This window comes from Magnolia sinica, chromosome 14, assembly GCF_029962835.1.
Source record: "Magnolia sinica isolate HGM2019 chromosome 14, MsV1, whole genome shotgun sequence".
Lineage (NCBI taxonomy): Eukaryota > Viridiplantae > Streptophyta > Magnoliopsida > Magnoliales > Magnoliaceae > Magnolia > Magnolia sinica.
The window spans coordinates 7,300,216-7,321,579 of record NC_080586.1 but is presented as its reverse complement, the minus strand read 5'-3'; the positions used below and the strand labels follow the sequence as shown (position 1 = coordinate 7,321,579).

General features: G+C 39.2%; 1 protein-coding gene across 1 annotated transcript in view; it reads right to left on the bottom strand.

Moving 5' to 3' along the window:
• The window catches only part of LOC131225466 (homeobox protein knotted-1-like 1), a 45,525-nt gene extending 25,118 nt beyond the window's left edge, over window positions 1-20,407 (bottom strand). Inside the window, exons 1-3 of the mRNA XM_058220994.1 lie at window positions 20,049-20,407; window positions 19,851-19,961; window positions 19,638-19,779 (exon numbers count right to left, since the gene is read on the bottom strand). Coding sequence (XP_058076977.1) covers window positions 19,638-19,779; window positions 19,851-19,961; window positions 20,049-20,288 — 493 coding nt within the window. The 5' untranslated portion in view covers window positions 20,289-20,407. The remainder of the gene's footprint in view (window positions 1-19,637; window positions 19,780-19,850; window positions 19,962-20,048) is intronic.
• Window positions 20,408-21,364: the final 957 nt, after the last annotated feature.

The following is a 21,364-nucleotide window of genomic DNA, read 5'->3' as shown; positions in this document are numbered from 1 at the left end:
GACTCTAAATCCTGCCCAAGTGAACTACTCGACTACGGAAAAGGAACTCTTAGCCGTAGTGTTCGCCTTGGACAAATTTAGGTCCTACTTGATCGGATCCAAGATCATTATCTATACAGATCATGTGGCACTTAAGTATCTTCTTTCTAAGAATGATTCTAAGCCCCGTTTGATACGACGGATCCTTCTACTCCAAGAATTTGATTTAAAAATTAAAAATAAAAAGGGAGTAGAAAACATTGTGGCCGATCACCTTTCTCGCCTTAATACCTCTGATTCCCTTGAGAGGACCCATATCAACGACATGTTCCCTGATGAACAACTGTTCAGAGTCTCCCATTCACCTTGGTTCACTGATATTGCTAACTATCTTGCTACAGTGCCATACCGATATAGTGGACTCTGCGAAGATAAGAAGAAATTTTTCACCGAGGTGCGCAACTTTTCGGATGATCCTTATTTATTTAAATATTGCCCACAAATTCTAAGGAGATGTGTACGACGAAATCATCCGAGCGTCATCTCCTTCTGTCACTCGAGGCTGTGGTGGTCACTTTTCGCTAAAAAGACCACGGCCAAGATTCTCCAGTGTGGCTTTATTGGCCCACTATGTTTAGGGACACTCATGAGTTTTGCAAAGCTTGTGAGCGTTGTCGAAAATTGAGTATTGTCCGTCGAAATATGATGCCTTTGAATCCCATCCTTATCATTGAAGCATTTGATTGTTGGGGTATCGATTTTATGGGACCATTCCCCCAATCGTTTGGAAATCTGTATATTTTGCTCGCCGTGGATTATGTCACTAAATGGGTCGAAGCGATTCTGTGTCGAAAGAATGACCATCGCACGGTCATTAAATTTCTAATAGCAAACATCCTTTCTCGATTCGGAACGCCTCGAGCCATCATTAGTGATGGGGGCTCACACTTTTGTAATAGACCATTCGAGAGCTTAATGAAGAAATACGGTATCTCTCATAAGGTGAGCACCCCATACCATCCACAGACAAGTGGACAAGCTGAGATTTTCAATAGGGAGATCAAATACATTTTGGAGAAAACGGTTAACCCAGATCGTAAGGATTGGTCAATCCGATTGACCGATGCCTTATGGGCATACCGTACTGCCTTTAAAACCCCTATTGGAATGTCTCCCTTTAGACTTGTCTATGGGAAGGCTTGTCACTTGCCCGTGGAGTTGGAACATAAAGCATACTGGGCGATCAAAATTCTTAATTTCAATCTGGACAACGCTGGCTCACTATGCAAACTTCAATTGAATGAACTTGAAGAAATTCGGAATGATGCGTACGATAATTCGAGAATTTATAAGGACAAGACGAAAGCATTTCATGACCAACACATTTTACGAAAATCATTCATGCCTGGTCAGAAAGTCCTTTTGTACAATTCTCGATTACATCTCTTTCCAGGTAAGCTTCGATCTCGTTGGACCGGCCCTTACATTGTTGTTATTGTTTTTCCTCATGGGACCGTTGAGATAAGAGATCCCGACAATGGCAAGGAGTTTAAAGTCAATGGCCATCGATTGAAACCATTTGTCGAGAAATTTGATTCAGAGGACATGTCCATGCCTCTGACTGATCCTATTTACCAGGATTAATCTCCTAGTCTGATGGAGGTATAGGTAAGTTTCTTGTTTTCTTAGGACTAGGGTAGTTGCTTTATTTGTCTGGCTGAAGACGGTAAACTTAGCACTCCAGGACGCAACCCAAATTTTCATTCCATTTCACTTTTCTCATTCATTAGTTCAATGTTTGTGGGTAGCATTGCCGCACACCCTCACGAGACTACAACTCGTCCACTAGGGGTAACCTAGGGGTTTAAAGGCTTGTTGCATACGCTAAATGCAATCGAGAGCACCTACGAAAGTGATATAGGTAGGATTTTATTTTGTGTTATTTTTGTTGCCTTTTCTCTCGTGCTGACCGACACCCATGCTGTGATCTCTTGGAAAGTGTCTCTCTATGCATCATCCAGGTACTATCTTCCCATTACTTCTCAGTTACTCATTTTGTCCCATGTGCATTACATGCCTATTTCTTTTACATTGAGGACAATGTAGATTTTTGGTTGGGGGTGGGAGATTAGGTTTCCTAATCAATATTTTCTTAGTCTTGAGCAGAAATTGTGAAAATTTTTAAATTTTTCTAGAATTTCATATGAATTCGAAGCGATTTTGACGGCCATCTTGGATTTAGAACTACAAGATGCGTGATGTTGGTACTTTATGACTCTTGGATTCAGTTATCTATTGAATTTCACAGCTAAGTTTGAATTGTTAATCCATTATTAAAAGTTGTAAACATTGATTGAGTCATGAATTCGCAGGACACATCTCGCATGCATATTAAGGTTTCAGTTCGATATTGAAGGATTAACTTGGTAATCACTAAACATGAAAGGAACCAACTTGGAAAATTGAATGGATTGGGCGAACAGTCTTTACCATAGGTTTGCTCCCTATAGATGAGGATTCGATTCCCCATGAATGATATATGAAAAAGTTAGATGTACAATCTTTACCTTAGGTTTGCTCCCTGTAGGTGAGGATTTGATCCCTCTTCTTGACGTTACCCCTAATGAAAAAAAAAAAAAAATCAAATCAAATCAAAAATTAAAAGAATAAAAAGATAAGGTGTAAACCAAGTTGGGTTATCGTGATTTCTCTTATTTGTTACCAATGATATCCTTAAATATCAAGGTGAATCTTAATGTTGACAAGTCGAGATTGGACTATACATCCATGGAATTCAATATTTAGAATTATACTAATTGATGGAATAATATTTTGAACTTGATTATGAAGTTTACCGTGAGCTTGATTTCAGGAAAAAGTAATGCCAACATTCATGAATCTTAGAATTCGAGTATCTGAAGTATTTTTCATAAATCCTTTGAGTTGTAGAAATTATCCTGTAATTCTCAATTTATTTTTCGCATACTTTGCTCGGGACTAGCAAAATGCTGGTTGGGGGTTCTAGACCCTATATAATGCAGAGAGAATAGATTTACATCATCATACATAGTCCACCCCCTTGCCTTCTTTCTTTTGGCACTCCACAAGTTCATTTAACCTTGTGCACATTTAGCCCAATTTGCGCACCGACTATTGATGGGTCCTCCATCTATTATTCATCACTACCTCAGCATCCTCATTACTATTTAATCATTAGAAGATTACTCTTATTCAAATCTCATACATCTCTCCCCATTTCTGCATGGTATCATAAACATGCGGCTACACTCTTTTCCATTTTGAGAATCCATTGCTCATTCTGCACTTACAGAATTCTATGAGTGCATTTAATCTTGTGCACATTTAGCCCAATTTGAGCACTGACTATTGATGGGTCCATCTATTATTCATCACTACCTCAACACCATCATTGCTGTTAAATCATTAGAAGATTACTCTTATTCAAATCTCATACATCTCTCTCTATTTCTGCATGGTATGAGAAACGTGTGGCTACACTTTCTTTTCCATTTTGAGAGTCCATCGCTCATTCCGCACTTACCTAGACCCTATATGATGCTGGAAGAATAGATTTACATCATCATACAACGTCCGCCCCCTTGCCTTCTTTCTTTTGGCACTCCACGAGTGCATTTGACCCAGTGCACAGTTAGCCCAATTTGGTCACCAACTATTGATGGGTCCTCCATCTATTATTCATCACTACCTCAACACCGTCATTGCTGTTAAGTCATTAGAAGATTACTCTGATTCAAGTATCATACACGCTTCTTATTGAACTAGCACCATCACCGGATTGTGAAATGCACCATGGATGGTTCCCTAGGTTGGGACCTTTGATCATTCACATTGGTAAGATCGCTTGCATGTAACTAGTCAGGGAGGTCCATTATGCCCAAACTAGAGGATACTTGTGGTTACACTAGCTCCCATCAAATTCCTTAACTAAGGGTGTGTGGATGGAGAGATCCTTATTGATGTTTGTTTAGCTTGCTTTACGAGCCTACCTAGAAGCCACTCAAAGTGGGTGTGGCGAGGAAGTTTCATCAAGGTCGTCAAAATCTACAAGATCCAACATGGGATCCACTTGGTTCGCATATGACATTAGTATGTCAGCTAATCTTGGTGTTTGGACTATCCATCAAATGTTTTACAAGCTGGTTAACACTACTATAGTTTTTGATTGGTAAATCATAGATTTTCAATCGTTAACTCTGAGTTTTAACCATTGATTTGTTCTAAACACTACTAGAGGGACATCAAATGGCCAAGATCTTATCAACCACTTTGACATAGGATTGCCTCAAGATAGCTACTATGGAGGGTAGATGGATTTGGATAGTTAGGGTGCATGGATTAAGAAGGTAAAAAAAAGGTTTCCTTCATAGTAGGGTACACTGAAGCCTGTAGGGTGGCGTAACACCCTATCGGGTGCACCTCCTACAACCCTAAAACCCCTTTATTTAAGATCTTATACGGGAGGGAGGAGTAAAGAACCCTTGGACGTCCCTTGCTGAGAGAGAGAGAGAGAGAGAGAGAGAGAGAGAGAGTGGGATGAAGAGAGGAAGGGGTGGATGTCTCCACCCCATCTCCCATATCCACATGTGCATGTTCACCTTGGGTGTGGGGTCCACTTCTTGGACGGCTCAAGTCATATCTCGGCCCCTACCAAAGTTCTTAATTTGGGGTCTTGCCCTACTACACTTGTGATGGAACGGATTTGAGACATATATCCTCTGATGTTCTTGCGCACTCGAGATTGGACGCAATGGCTTGATAGCCAAGGGAGAGTTATACTCCATAGATCTCCTTTGCCCCGAACAAGACCATACAAGTTCCTGAGCATACCTGTGATGTACTCAAATAGTCATCTCATGTGAGGGAACTGGCTTGATCTTAGGATGGACAATCTCCGCCCATTGGGGCCAACTAAGGGTCGGTTCTGCCTCCTTCCCTACCCCATGCTTTTTGTGTATGAGCCATAGATAGTTCCCTGGATAGGGCCTTTTGATCACACATTGGCATGGATCGCTTATAAGTATCGAGATTGAGAGACCTATCATGCCTAGGCTTGTGGTTGCACTAGCTTCGTCAAAAATCCCGATGACCTAAAGATTTGTTGATGGAGAGATTTTGATTCTAACGAGGCTTTTGCATAGCAACTAAAAATGGGCATAACTAGGTTTCTTTATCAGGGTCCTCAAATTACACACAATCTAACATGGGATCCACTTGGTCTTCCCAGGGCATGAGTAACACATAAATAGATGGTAGATCTTAAGGTTTGGACCGTCCATCAAGTGTTTAGAAGGCCGACCAACACCTCTAAGGTGTTCTATTGGTTAAGCAAAAAAAATTTAGTCGTTATCTTCTTTTCTTTTCTTTTTTACCATTGATTGGTTTTAAATCATGCTTGATGGCACATCCAATGGTTGAGATCCGACATTATCCATACCTTGGGTGGCATGGGAATTGTCCAAGGATAACGACCACTGATAGTGGAGGGATTTGGACGGTTGGAGTGCATAGATTCGGAGGGAATATAGATATCCTTCATAGTAGGGTACACAATATTCCATAAGGTGGTGGAGCATCATATTGTATGCATCCTCCTAGAACCCAAACTACTCCTTACAAGAGATAAATCCATGGATGTCCACACCTCCCTCCCCATGGTGGACTTCCCACCTAGAGAAGATAGACAGAGAGAGAGAGAGAGAGAGAGAGAGAGAGAGAGAGAGAGGAAGAAGAAGAAGAAAGTGGGCTACGCCCATATGCTCTTTGGTCCGCATGTCCACACCCATGTGGGGGTCCGCTTCACAGATGGCCCACAGGTCAGATCTAGCCCCCGCCAAGATTCTGACAGAGGCTCTCCCCCACCTTCATCTTAGCACAGATCTAGGAGAGACTCCCTACGTTGGGAGGCCAACAACAACACTCGTTCAATCGATCTACTTCAGGTATGATTATAAAAACTAGTTTTTCTATTTTTGTGTAAATCTTAGCTGATCTAGATGTGGGATAAGCTAATTACTTTTTTATTAATAAAAAATAAAAAGAAAAAAGAAAAAACCATTGCGTTTCGAACCCTAAAAAACAACAATACCAGCTTTGACTAGTCATTAACTTGAGGTCATCTTAGGACTTCATGATCAAGTGTTTTGGGCTTTGACTTATCCTACGAAGGTACATTGGTGATTGATATACAAGTGTGGCTGGGCATAGGCACCACGATATAGTATAAGAAGACCACACACTCCAACAAGGGATCACCCCCACTTAGTTACATCGGCATTAGTGGATTGATCTTGATGTTTAAACCATCCATTAATGGTTTATGAGATGGCCACTACGTTTTGAAGTTTAAGATGTTTAATAGATCAATTTTAATGTTGATCTTTTCATTCTACCCATTAAACTGCTTCGATCACGCTTGATGAAAGATTCAATGGCCAAGATATAATGATCCATCTCTTATACAGGCATGGATTAGTAAAGGATAGTAACCATGGTAAATGGAAGGTGTTGGAATATTTGATCTCAATGTGGATAACCTAGGATGCATATAGTGGATTAATCTTAATGCATATAGTGGATTATTTAATGCTAGCATGCAACGTGGAGATTATGAAAGAGTCCATAAAATAATTCAATTAACAAAAGATGCTAACCTACCAAATAATTAAGAGTAAACAATAAGAAATAAAATCTGATTTGACCTAAATCACATGCCCACATGCTAGGAAATCACAAAAATCAATTAAAACTAGCCTCGATCGAAGGATAAAACTTCTAATTTAACATAGGCACGTTTCATACTCAATGGACAAATTTGTAGGTTTTATGAATAGGGTTGGGATGGGGAAAATCTGAAATTTGAAAAATTAGGATTCATGGGAATTTGAGATTTTAGAATTAGGGCTTTTAGAAATTGGAAAAAATAGGAAATTGAAGATCTACGGTTTAGAAGGTTGTAATGGAAGGGAAAAGAGGAAGACAAGAGAAGAAGAAGAATACCTTTCGAAAAAGAGAGATGAATGATGTACCTTGGAGAATCCACTACCAAACAAGCTTCTACCCTTCCACGATTTAATTGGAAGGGAGGATTTTTTCAAAAAAACCTAAAAAATAAGGAAGAAAATTTCTTAACACGAGAACTTCTCTTTTTTTTTTCTTTTTTTTCTCTTCTCAAATCTCCACTAGGGTTGGAACTTCACCCCACGTGTTTTTATAATTAAAAATTCAGAATTAAAATCCAGTATAATTACAACTATGTCATTCACTTAAGTAAAGTGGCCAATCATCCAAAATAAGAAAACTAAAACATATATTATCAATCTCAACCATCAAAAAACTCCTAAAAATAACAAAAAAATATAAAAAGAAAGCAAGATCAGAGTCCAAGGAGCCAAGATCTAAAAGATCCGGTGGCCCGATGGCTTGATCGTCAAGATCCAACGGGCGGATCGACACGAAATAGAAATCTTATGACTAAAATGATCACATAAGCAGCCTGCATACATCATCCCAAGGTGGGGTCTTCCTTATGCACGTCCAATGCATGTGGGGTCTTCAAAATAGTCTGGCAGGCCACATTTAGAACCCATCTCCCATCCACAAATAAAGTTGCGCCAATGTAGGTGGTCGTCTCCGTCTCTGGTACACCTGAATAGGTCCTCTTATGTCCCCATCAATTATCCTTCAGCTTAAGATGGAATTATAGCAAAACTTGGGCATGGCCCATTAAGAATCTAAGGTTAGACTTTTGTTTCCCATTTAGACACATAGGAGATTGGGTGCACTGGGTGCACCATTGGGATAATTTTATAACTTGTGATGTTAATGATTGAAGTACATGTTCTCAAATATCAAGGACGAGATTTCTTTTAAGAGGGATAGATTGAAACTGTAAGTATACACACTTGCAAAAACCAACCTCTCGAGGAACATGGTGAACACTTGGACACATCATAAATTGGAATGTCCTCATCCGTATACAAGGAAGAAGTGTTGAATTTTGAGCACGAAATTCTTTTAAGGGGGTAGAATGTAATGACCTGGGATTTCGGTGCATGTACACACACACGCAAGTATGTACGCTTACATTTATTCGAGCATACATGTGTAGGCCCATTTTAACCATTCATCTACAGTATAGCCTAAATCGAACCATCAGGAGGAGTCTTCATCCATAGATCAAGCTATATATCCAACAGTTGATTTTTATGGATTATCACATCATCACGGAATCGACAATGGACACGATTTAAGCTATCTATACCCAATCATCAACGAATCTAAACTTTACATCATGATCTTATTCTTAATATACATAGGAATGTCTTACACCGTTAGAATTAGAGGTGGGCACCGGACAACTCGATCCGGATAACTTGACTCGTCCAACTCGTTTAAATCTAACTCTAACCCGAATCAAATGGGTGAGTCGGTCCAAACCGAGTAGGCTTCGCCCAATCCAAACTCAAACCGAGTCGAGTTCGAGTTACCTAGTAACTCAACCCGACTTGACCCGAAACTCGATCCGGTTAGACTCGACTCGATCCGAAACCCGACTCTCTAACTCTACCCCGACCCGATCCCAAAATCTCTCCCTCCCTCATCCTCCTCATCTTCCAAGCCAGGCAACCACCCACCACCATCACCCTCCTCCTCCTCTCTCTCCTCTCCACTCTCTCGGTCTGTCCCTCCCTCATCTCTCAATCCGACTCGGTGCCAACTCGACCCAACTCGGTACTTTTGACCGGATTGGACTCGGTCCAGATCAGTCCAGGCCAGACCAGACTCGGATCGAGTCAGGCATGCTGGACTCGGTATCAAGTCAGATCGAGTTCAGGTCAGGCCTATTTCAAAATCGGATCGAGTCAAGTCAGCCCTAACTCGGTCCGACTCGACTCGATGCCCAGCTCTGGTTAGAATCCATTTTTGATGGTTAGAAACACACTACTAATGATCCAAAGTTTTCCATGGTGTATATGTTCATACCAGACACTGAACCTTAAAAAACCTATTTCTAAGAGCTCGATTGCGATAAAATTTCAAAAAATGCTTAGTTAATCGAATTGTGCCGTACATTATCAATTTCAGGACCTTACTCACATCATCCACTGTCTATCAGATTTCGCATAATATTTGCTGGATGACCCACCTGATAATACGTAGCGATCATCATTATGATCCACAGGCGATTCCCAACGTATTTATCAGTTTACGTCTTACATTGCGGCACATCCTAGACTTATTTTCGGAGTCCACGGATTCTAGAAAAGAATCCTACATTTCCTATTGTTACTAAAACTGAAAAATAGAATTGCAGTCACACGTATAACTCACACCATACAATCTCACACAATAAATTATGACCCAAACATTGATATGATAGATAAACTGTTCATCTACACTTTAATGCCATGTGGGCCCCCATGGACTCTAAAATTGGAAATCCTAGGGTGATCTGACCATTGGATTATAAGATCGACCCATGTTAAACGATTAAGACAAATCAAATTACAACAATCTAAACCACTCAACGAATGGATCGTTGGACAGGTGACCATGCTTCGCATTACTATTAAGCTATCCCCTCGCGCAACTAGAGTCGTAAGTGCTTGCACGTGTGAGAATTCAAAACCAAAAACCAAGCCCCGCCAGCATTGGAACATAACGAATTTTGTTTTCTTTGGTCTGAAAAAAAAAATGGAAACATTCCGTTTCGAAGAATCTTCCTCGAATGCAAGAGTTGCTCCAATAGATCTTGACCCTTCATTGGAAAACATCACAACCATCCAACGGATCAAGACCATCCATATGCATGTACATGTAAAGAATCGAGAAACCAAAAACAACGTGCAAGTAACGACTTATAACAGAAATTACCATTCTCTTCTCTCCCATTCGGAGAAGGAAACCTTTGTGAATCCAAGAGAAGATTGGTTTTGTTATTTCTCAAATTGACGTATGGCATTGTCATTCATAATTTAGATTGTTAAAATTCAGATTTTATGTTTTATTTGGCTGGAAATTCGAATAATTATTTTAAATTCTCAAATTGGTTAACCGATGATTGTGTTTTATGTCGATTACCTAGAAATTGTCATTTACATTATGCATTGAGAAATTTTGTGAATGCATGTGATTTGTGAATGACACCTAAGTGAGAAATTGGTTAACTCTCAACTATTGTATGTGGTGTGCCACACCTAAATGATGGATTGGCCTGATTTTTTGGCTTGTAGCCCACCATGGAAGGGGGCATCTGATTGATGGAGTGGATGTCCAACATAGATCATAGTGGGGCCCACACAACTTGACTTCATGTGACGTAGGGAAGGGCATGATGAGGTCGAGCACCGTCTTCCTCAGGTATAATTGTTCCGAATCCATAGAACTTCTCTGGACTCCTCACAAAGATACCTCAAATCCACGAGGAAAAGAAAATAGAAATAATTCTAAAAGTTCGAAATAATTTGTTTGATTATGAAAAACGAGTTTACAACTCTTAAAATAAGGCTACGTACCCTAGGGAGAAGTTTCGAAATCATACTATAACTAAAACACCTAGAAATCGCGACTTACTATAAATAGTAAACTTACTATTTTATAGACAATCTTGATTTCCACTAGAGCTAATGGTTTTCAGCCAAAAATAGTGTCCTGTTTGGCTTAACCATGCTATTCTCTTAATTATTCTAAGCACTTTTCATGTTGGACGCAACTCCTAAAGCCCAACAAATGAAGAGTTATAACCAAACTAAAACTTATTATAAATAGTAAAAACAAAAATAAATAGGGATTTCGACCATCAATCTAATGGAATCTTGCAAATTCAGCATGGGCGACCTGGCATACCAGGGTTAGGTGGCTAAAGTAGCTTGTCCTACCCCAAAATCATATATGGTACGTCTGATAGCTCATTACGGTTTAGGAGATACGTCCGTTTTAAGTTCTAACGGTCCGGATCACTTCTGTCGTCGTCCGGGCCTTTGCTGATCCATCTTGTCCATGAAAGTGTCCACGACCCGCTCTACATCATCATGGGAAGTTATAATATATATATATATATACGGGAAATGGTTTTATGCGGTCGACCTAATGGGAACTTCCCATGAGGTCAAGCTGTGTGGCCCCACCGTGACCGTGATGCGTGTCAAACATCTACCCCATCAGTCAGATGCACCATTCCAAGGTGGGCCTCGGGCTTAAAAATCAAGTCAATCCATTACTTGTGTGGGCCACACCACATACAAAAGTTGGGAGGGGTTACCCTCCCATTAAAACATTCATAATCATTTGTTGGGCCCACCGAGATGTGGTTCACAAATCTAGCCCATCTACTATGTGTGTCCCACTTGGATGAGGGGTCAGACCAAGATTCAGACGCATCCAAATTTTAGGTGGGCCCCATAAAGTTCTTTTATATGTTTTAGGCACGTCTTCACAAGATTAGATGGTATGGCCCACCTGAGTTCCGTATATGGCTGATTTTTGGGATATCTTGTATTTAAAGAGGACCCATCAAATGCACGGTATTGATGTTCGACACGCATCATGGTGGGGCCCACACAGCTCGACCTCATGGGAAGTTCCCATGAGGTCGACCACATAAAACCATTTCCCTATGTGTGTGTGTGTGTGTGTGTGTGTGTGTGTGTGTGTGTGTACATACATACATACATATATATAAATAGGTCTGTGCTACTATAAGGCCTCTAAACTCCTCCCTCAAGACACTGTTGCATTGCCATGGGGATGGGGTAGCCCCGACTTCCATAGGTCCTTGGTTCGACCTCTTAATGAGAATTGAGGTCCTTACATGGGCGTCTCATCCCTAAGACTTGCTTGCTCCGTATGGAGTGCTCCTGTGGTTCCTTAAGTGCCAGCCGCCAAGAGGAATGCCATCAACTACGGCGCTATTGGCCACTAACCATTCGCTCAGGCTCCGCGTTTCAAGTTCGTTATCCTAACCGTCTCCCGGTCAACCTCATGGGAACTTCTCATGAGGTCGAGCTTTGTGGGGCCCACCGTGATGCGTGCCGAACATCAACACCGTGCATTTGATGGGTCCCCTTTAAATTATGGGATATCCCAAAAATCAGCCGTATACGGAGCTCAAGTGGGCCATGCCATCTAAAATCATGTGAAGACATGCCTACAACATATAAAAGCACTTGGTGGGGCCCACCTAAGTTTCAGATACGCCTGAAACTTGGTTTGACCCCTCATCCAAGGGAAACACACAAGGGATGGGTTGGATTTATGAACCACATCTTGGAGGGCCTAATAAATGATTATGAATGTTTTAATGGGAGAGTAACCCCTCTCAACTATCATCTAATAAATGATTATGAATGTTTTAATGGGAGAGTAACCCCTCTCAACTATCATATGTGGTGTGGCCCACCCAAGTCATAGATTGAGTTAATTTTTAAACCTGTGGCCCACCATGGAATGGTGCATCTGACTGATTGGGTAGTTGTTCGACAAACATCATAGTGGGGCCCACACAGCTCAACCTTGTGGGAAGTTCCCATGAGGTCTCTCTCTCTCTCTCTCTCTCTATATATATATATATGAAAATTTGGGTTTGCCACACACCTAAGCCTTATCCCAATTAATTTGTGGTCAGCTATTAATACATCCAATCTAGGACCAACAATTTGGACATTATAATTTGAATTACATGTATGCCATATTTGCAATTTCTACCTAATTTTATGTTCCTAGACTATGGTGCTAAAATACGGTTATGTTACGGTCATAACAACCATTACATAACAGTAATGGTGGTGCCCATTACGCAATATGGGGCCGTAACACGCAATTTGAAAAGTAAAATAGCCCATAACGGGCGTGTAACATTTGTAACGGGCCATGACAAGGCCAATACATTTAATTTTGACCGTTACAGAGCCATGACAACAATCACAACGCATGTCATAACAACAATAAAGCTGGTCGTTACCAAGGAATTCCGTATCAGTAACGGTGGTTGTAACGGTCACCACCGCTACTAACCGTAACAACCATTACAACCCATGTAGCCTTTGTAACGGTGGTCGTAATGGTCACCACCATTATGGATACAGGTATCAATTGTAACGAGTGATTTTTTTTGCCCGAAAAATTCTGAGAAAATATCTAGGAAATCCATATTAATGAAAATATTCCAAATATGTATTCATTTTTTTTAACATGTATATGGTAGTGTAACGGTCCACCCTTTGGTGAGAGTGTTGTATTAGACTATCTTGTGAATTTATGAATGTTGTTAATGTTTACACATCACAATCAAGCATAAATACCACTTTTTCAAAATTAAAAAAAATAATAATAATAATAATGGTCATCAGAGCTTCTATTTGCCCGAATTTCTTCAATCTATTGTTTTAATCCCAAAAACCATAGTAAGAGTGGTTAAAATCTACTATAGAATGATCTAGAAAAGCTTTCAAAATGAGAAAATCAGAAAAAACAAGGCGAAAAATGAATTTAAATAGAAAAAAGTGGTCATTTTTCAACTGTTGAGGCTTGAGGGGGTAACGACCATTATGCCCCATAATGACCAATACGATCCCAAAAAACCAACCGCTCTGTTTCACCCCTACATCACATAACGGTCACGGCCGTTACCGATATGTATCGTCCTTTGTCAACATATTGTAACTGACATGGAACACCTTGACATTATGGCCACCTTTACATTTATGGAATACCTTGGCCTACATAACACCCATCATACTTTGCTAGATCAATCAAGGTTTCTTTCAAGTTTGGGTAGAGCAAATGTCGATTGATTTGATGGTTTGGCCCACTTGATGAATAGACTGGCCTGACTTTTATGCCAGATGATCTTCATGGTAGGCCTCACCATTTGCACAGCTCATATGCAAGATGCATCGAAATATTAATGTCTGTTCTTTTGGATAGTATGGCCCACCTAATGAGTAAATTGGCCTGATTTGTGCCAATTGATCTTCATGGAGGGTCACACTATTTGCAAGGCCTAAATGGGAGATGCATAAATAATGATAATTTATTCTTATTGCATGGCCCACCTGATAAATAAATAAATAAATTTTTTTAAAAAATAAAAAATTGTACAAAGTTCGTGGGGCACACAATTCACGTATCTCAAATGTAAGATGCATCGTAAAAAATACGCTAATTTACTTTGGCAGTGTGGCCCACCCAATGAACGAGCTAGCCTAATTGTTGTGTCGGGTGATCTTCAAGCTCAACACACCATTTGCATGGTTTGGATTCCCGCAAATTTGATTGCATGGTGCGGCCCACTTTTTACATGGGTTGAAACAAATACATAGCTAGACGGAAGTGAAACCAAGATCTCCTTCGCCTTCTCTTTTTTCCCTCTCCTCTCTTTGCCTTTCTTGTTCTTCTCCTCTCTCCTCCACACACGATTGTCCACCTTCAAATTCATATGTCCCATCAGCGAGGTGATGACAAAAACTTGGGCATGTAGCCTCCTAAGGCAAACTAGTGAACAAATACAAATTGCAATCGAAGTGGGATGCAATGAACAAAGGACATTCAAAAAAGGGAAAGAAGCAACTTGAGGCAACACTTTGTGTAGGATTAGCAAACCTCTAGATGTTGGACCAACCCCAAACTCCACACACGTGTCCACTACAATGAGACATTTGTTTCAATGTGCTTCAATGAGGAAATTCATCTGGCTAAGTAACAATAATATGCCCCTAGTGTGAATTTGGCATCATAGTTGACTTTAATGCCGTTTCAAAAAAAATTCAAAAAAAAAAAAAAAAGTTGACTTTAATGATATCCATTGATAAATAACATTTTGCCCATCAACAAGAGGTGATTTGTATTTGACAATTTTGTTTATTAAAAGGAGCATATTGCACTTTCAAGTTTGCCTACATTATCATATAAACAGCTTCAAGGTTTCAATGTAAATTGATTGATTCAATGAACATTTACAATTGGAGTTCTTATATAGATTTTTTTTAGAATGGAAATTTTGCTAGGTCAAAATAGAAAATGCAATCGAAAGACACCATACCAAAATTCGTCTAAGCCTCCAACACATAAATAAGACATTTAAAAGCACCCCGTTAGTTAAAAAACAAGTGACTTCATCGACCTTTTGCCTATAAGAAAAAATTTAACTTCTGCTACCTCCTCTAAATTATGAGTCTTCCATATATGCTATTAAGTATTCCAGACAAGAATCATCCACTTTCACCCATAGAAAATTGTTTACTAAATCATGCTCCACCAATGGACCAAGAAGAGATGAGATAAGAATCAATAACACCCGCTAAGAATCAATATCACCCTCAAGATGAGCAAGGACTTATCCAGACTTTAAATTGATAACTCATGATGCCCATGGGGGGCATTAAAGTTGCCCTTTGAATTAATGGGAAATTTAAAATCCATTTTGCAATTGCAGTAATGACACTCACATTCTCTTCAAAATTTCCTCAAATGCAACATGCCAAGTTTTAATTGAAAAGAAATAATATAATTTGATGCAATAACTTCCTTTTTGTTTCAAACCAAACTTTTCAAGACTATCCATTACTCATATCAAGCCTAGACATTGTTTGGAAACAGAAAACTACTTTAGAAGAACCCATCCTACCACTACAATAGAATTGAACAAGGAAGAGGAGAATTTGAATGAAAAAACTTCACAAACACCTCTTGAGCTCTCTTAAGAGTGGGTTTCCGTCTCCCTTCCCCACATTTTACCTTCGTGTCTCTTTGTCTGTCTCCGTCTTGTGTTTTGGCTAGTGATGGCATTTGCCAACGTGCAATACCAATGCCACTCTCTCAAATGGACGAAAGGCCCATTCGTGGACGTCCTTGAATCCAAGATAATTGGTGATCGTGAGACAAGGATCTTGGATTAGACGATCACTACCATTGAAGGGATGAATGTACAAAACCTTGACGGAAAGAGCATCGCTATCAACTAGGGCCGGTCCAGGGGAAGCAGCGGCGACAAATTCCATAGCAGTGGGTGCCTCAACAACGACGGCTACGGAGGGGTTATAATCGCAGTAGCAGATGGGATCATGGCTATGGTGGGTCATATGAAGGATTTTGTTACCACAAGGGCACCAATGGTGCTTCGTATGACAAGTAGAGGAACCAAGGTATTCCAAAACGGTAATGGTGGCCGTTACTGTCACTATTATGATACGGGTTGTAAAGGCCATTACAGACCCCGTATTGATCGTTACGACCCTTTTTTGCTTCTTTTTTTTAAAACTGTTACAGGACCGTTATGGGACTATTACAGGGCCGTTACAAGACCTTTACAACCTGTTTTTTCTGTTACGGCAGTTTCGACCCCGTAATGCGTAACGGTTATGACCGTTACCGTTGCATAACGGCCGTTACGTAACCGATTTTGAATACCTTTAGAGGAACTAAGTAGTAGTAGAAGAAGTAATACATGATAGCTATGGTGTGCGAAGGTAATGGATCTTCTTCTCATGTTATGGTTTTGAACTCTCAAGAAGCACAAGCAGCAACTTCTTCCATTAGTAGTAGTAAATGTTTCTGTCATTCCATTAAGCTTTAGATAAAATATTTTCTTGTTGAAAAAAAAACACTTCGTAAACACCACAACATTCAATAAAATAAACTTTCTACCAATGCAGTACGCCAGCGTCACCATAAATCTCCCATCACAATTTCACCGAAGGGATTTTACCACGAAGTGGGATGGGAATGTTTCTCCACAAAACTAATGCATTCCAGAGAATTTAAATTCTCATCTCCAAGAGTAATTCCTAACAAGTTGACTGTATACAAATATATAATTTCTCAATGACAAACAAGTGAAACAACGCAATGACATTTCATCACACGTTTCCCATCATAAATATGGGCAATTCAAGTATGGTCTGTTGCATGACTGCAAATTCTAAATAGTTGCTCTATTCAGTTTGAAAAATATTTTGAGGATACGAAAATGTCAGAAAAGAGCAAAAACAATAGATATAAGGAATTTATATGATCATGTGAATAAACAACACTTTCTAACAAAAGGTATTTTCCAAGAAAATAAGTCTATTCCTTTTAACTGGGGTATCCATTGCTGACCAAGTAAAACATCAGACAAATTTTGTAAAAAAAGAGACCTATAATATATGAGATTGAAGGATATTTATCAAACCTCTTGTTTTTTGTTTTTTGTTTTTTTTTATCATTTTGTCATCTTGGGCATTATCATATATTGTTCAATCAGCCCATAAATTCAATGCTTCACTAGGAATATTTCATCTATTTTTTTTTCAAGAATCCAGAAAAACGGAATTGAAATTAGATTAATTAAAACTTTATTTACTAAGGATATTAATATTGTTTTCCTCACTAAAACATGGAACTCAATTTATGATATGATTTGAAATGCTAAAACAATGATAAAATGGAGAGAAGTGACAGTTTGGGGAAAACTCAATTTGTGACAAGGGCACAAAACAAAAGGTTAAGAGTCCAATTTCAAGAAACAAATTGGACAGTTAGGATTGTTGAATACATATGATTAATTAAAACTTTATTTAGTGAGGATGTTAAGATTGTTCTCCTCACTAAAATATGGAACACTTTATGACATGATTTGAAAGGTTAAAGCAATAATAAAATGGATAGAAATGACTGTTTGGGGGAAAACTGATATTTGTAACAAGGGAACAAAACAAATAACTCAAACTTCATTCATAAACTCATCTATACTCAACAAGCATGCACTGCTTAGAAAGAGAAGCACATTCAATTTCATCCGTGGTCCACATGGCACAGGCATGGAGCATAACCCAAAACTTACACTCTTAGGAAGATCCTAATGATCTTATCAGTGGTGATGAAAAGAATGGTTGAAAAGAAAAGGTAAAGGGTCCAATTTCAATGGACAAAATTGGACAGTTAGGATTGTCGAATACATTTGATTAATTAAAACTATATTTACTAAGGATGTTAAGATTATTCTCCTCACCAAAACATGGAACTCTATGCTTGATATGATTTGAAAGGCTAAAGCAATGATAAAATCAAGAGAAATGACTACTTTGGAGATAACCAACATACATAATAAGGGCACAAAACAAGTAACCCAAACTTCATTTATAAACTGATCTAATGATCTGATCAGTGGTGATGAAAAGAATGGTTGAAAAGAAAAGGTAAAGAGTCCAATTTCAATAGACAAAATTGGACAGTTAGGATTGTCAAATACATTTGATTAATTAAAACTATATTTACTAAGTAGGTTAACATTATTCTCCTCACTAAAACATGGAACTCTATGTTTGATATGATTTGAAAGACTAAAGCAATGATAAAATGATGAGATATTACTGGTTTGGAGAAAACCAATACTCATAATAAGGGCACAAAACAAGTAATTCAAACTTCATTTATAAACTCATCTATGCCCAGCAAGCATGCACTGCCTAGAAAGAGAAGCACATTCAACTTCATCCATGGTCCACGTGGCACAGATGGCGGTCCACCGACCATGATTGATGGGGTAAACCCAAAATTTACACTCTTAGGTGATCCTAATGATCTGATCAGTGGCGATCAAAATAATGGTTGGAAAGAAAAGGTAAAGAGCCCAATTTCAAGAGACAAAATTGGACAGTTAGGATCGTTGAATACATATGACTAATTAGAATTTTATTCACCAAGGATTTAAGAATGTTTTCCTCACTAAAAAATGGAACTCTATGTATGATATGATTTGAAAGGTTAAAACAAATGATAAGATAGGGAGAGATGACTGTTTGGAGAAATCTGAGATTTGTAATAAGGGCACAAAACAAATAACCCAAACTTCATTTATAAACTAATCTATGCTCAGGAAGCATGCACTGCTTAGTAAGACAAGCACATTCGATTTCATCCGCAGTCCACCTGGCATAGACACAGTCCATGGACCGTGATTGATGGTGTGTAACCCAAAACTTACACTCTTATCATGATCCTAATAATCTGATCGGCGGCGATCAAAAGAAGGGTCAAGGTTAAAAGGTGAAGAGTCCAATTTCACGAGGCAAAATTGGACAGTTAGGATCATCCAATACATATAATTTTCATCCTATGCTCCATCAATGATGAGACCAACCATTTCAACGGTCCTGATCTAAGAGGGCATGCACCATCTGCACCATAGATGAGTTGCCAAAAATGATGGGTACAAACACACGGAAGTAAAGCCCAATAAAAAAAACTCATAGATGAAAAAAGATACCATACATTATCTACTCATTTAATTGTTTTTTTTTTTCGTGGTTATCCCAGACCCAAACGGCTTATTATAGCAAATCTCACTCTAAGAAGCTTAAAATACTCACTTCTCCGTTAGGCGAAACCTATAAAATTTTAATATAGCAAAAACTGGGTATGCGCATTATGCACCACGTTTATTCTAACAGTAACCACCACCGCTTCGAATTTTTCAACGCAAACAACTACGACAGGTATTTTCAGCGTGCTTTGCCATGAAACGTATTTCGGCGGTTCCCAAGAGTCCATAGGAACTCAACACCGCCAGCTCAAGTTAGAAAAAATCTCAATAAAATATTAAAATGTGCAGGGTCATTAAAATAAAAAATAAAAAATACCCGACGGGTCATTCCACGTAGTCGACGTCCCCGTGCAAAGATTGCTAAGCTGCAACTCGATCTCGCTCAGAAACGTAGTCGCTTCATCGAACGGCTTAGAAAGCTCGTCCTTGTATCTGATCAAAACCTCACAATACGAATCCTGAAGAAAAAAGAAAAACCTCAAAACCTCCCAAAATTACACTTGCCCAACCAAAAAATCGGAAGAAATACCATGAACTCGTCGAGCTCCGGATCGGCTCCGATTTCTCCACAAACCCTATTCGGGTGGTTTTCTCGCCCGATTTCTTCCAAAAGCGTCGCAATCTCCGGCGGAGCTCCGACCTTTCAGAAAAGAATTAAAAAAATCAAAATTCAAACTAATTGCAAGAAAATGAAGAAAAACGATAGAAGGAATGAAGAGAATTCAACCTTCCTGCATTCTATATAAGCAGAAACCAAGCTTGGGTATTTTGGATGACTGGCGATCTGTGCTTTTATGAAATCTGACATTGCAACCGTCGATGATCTTGAGATCTCGTTCTCATATCTTCTGTTCCCATGAAATCTATCTGGGAAATCTCCAAACCGATGCAGATTCTCAACAGGATTGAAGCTTCCATCATCAGAGCATGGGAACTCAGAACTTCCAAGCTTGTAGATATTCTCCATTCGTTCTTGATTTTTCCTAAATCACGCCATTTCTGTAATTTTCAAGCTTCTGAAGAGTTCAGATTCCTGCTTCTTCTGTAATATCTGTCTTTCTTTTTCTCTCTCTTTCTTTCGGAGAGAGAAACAGTGGCGGTTTACACAGACGCTCGTATTTATAGCTTTCATCAAGCTGTCCTATCTTGATTTGAATGCGATGTGACGGATCGCCACGTGTCGATATTTTATTGGCTGGGGCTGAAGAGCGGGGCCGGACGGAACGTGATTGTGCTCGGGAGCGCTGAAAGTGCAAGTACGAGTGTGAGTGTACCAGGTGTGTTTGGCCTGGTAAAATGTGTTTTGCTACAGTACATCACTGTGTGTTCCTTTTTCTTACGTCGGCATTATAGCCGTTGGATTAGGCTACTGAATCAATGATCTGAGCCGTTCATATAAATAAATCCTCCCTAGACGAAAAAATAATTATATTAAGCGAGATTATGACTGGTCTGCTGGAGACTGTTCATGTTCAAATGAAATAGGTTATAAAGTTTCATCATGGGATTTTTTGTTTTGAGTATCAACCATCCAAAAGGATACTGATAATATAAGCGGTTGGGATTATGATAAACCTGTCTCAGATTTCACAGATGTTATCCCGACGTACGAAAAGAAATACGTAAAGACAGGTTGTACCGGACCTACAGTAATTTTTATTTTTGCGCGTTTTCCGAGATATTTCTCTTCGGAAAAGAAAAAATTGAGAGAATAACGCGCGTTTTCAGGGAGGACGCTCTAATTACTTCAACTTTTTGAGCCAAAGTTCGGCGAGTACAGTTTTTGTATACTCGCGGCTAGGGTTGGCTTCTTCAGTCAAGTGTGAGGGATCTGAACCGATCATCGAATTAGGAATATAGAGCAAATGAACCAAAAAAAATATTTTGTCGATAGGATTAGAGAGTGAGTCACACGTGTATATTATAATTGAACGGTATCAGTAAAATGAACAGTTGATGGGATTCAAAGTTACTATCTGCTCTGAAGAAAACAGGACAAGACAGAATTGAGACCTTTAGATCATATTTTATGATGGATGCATG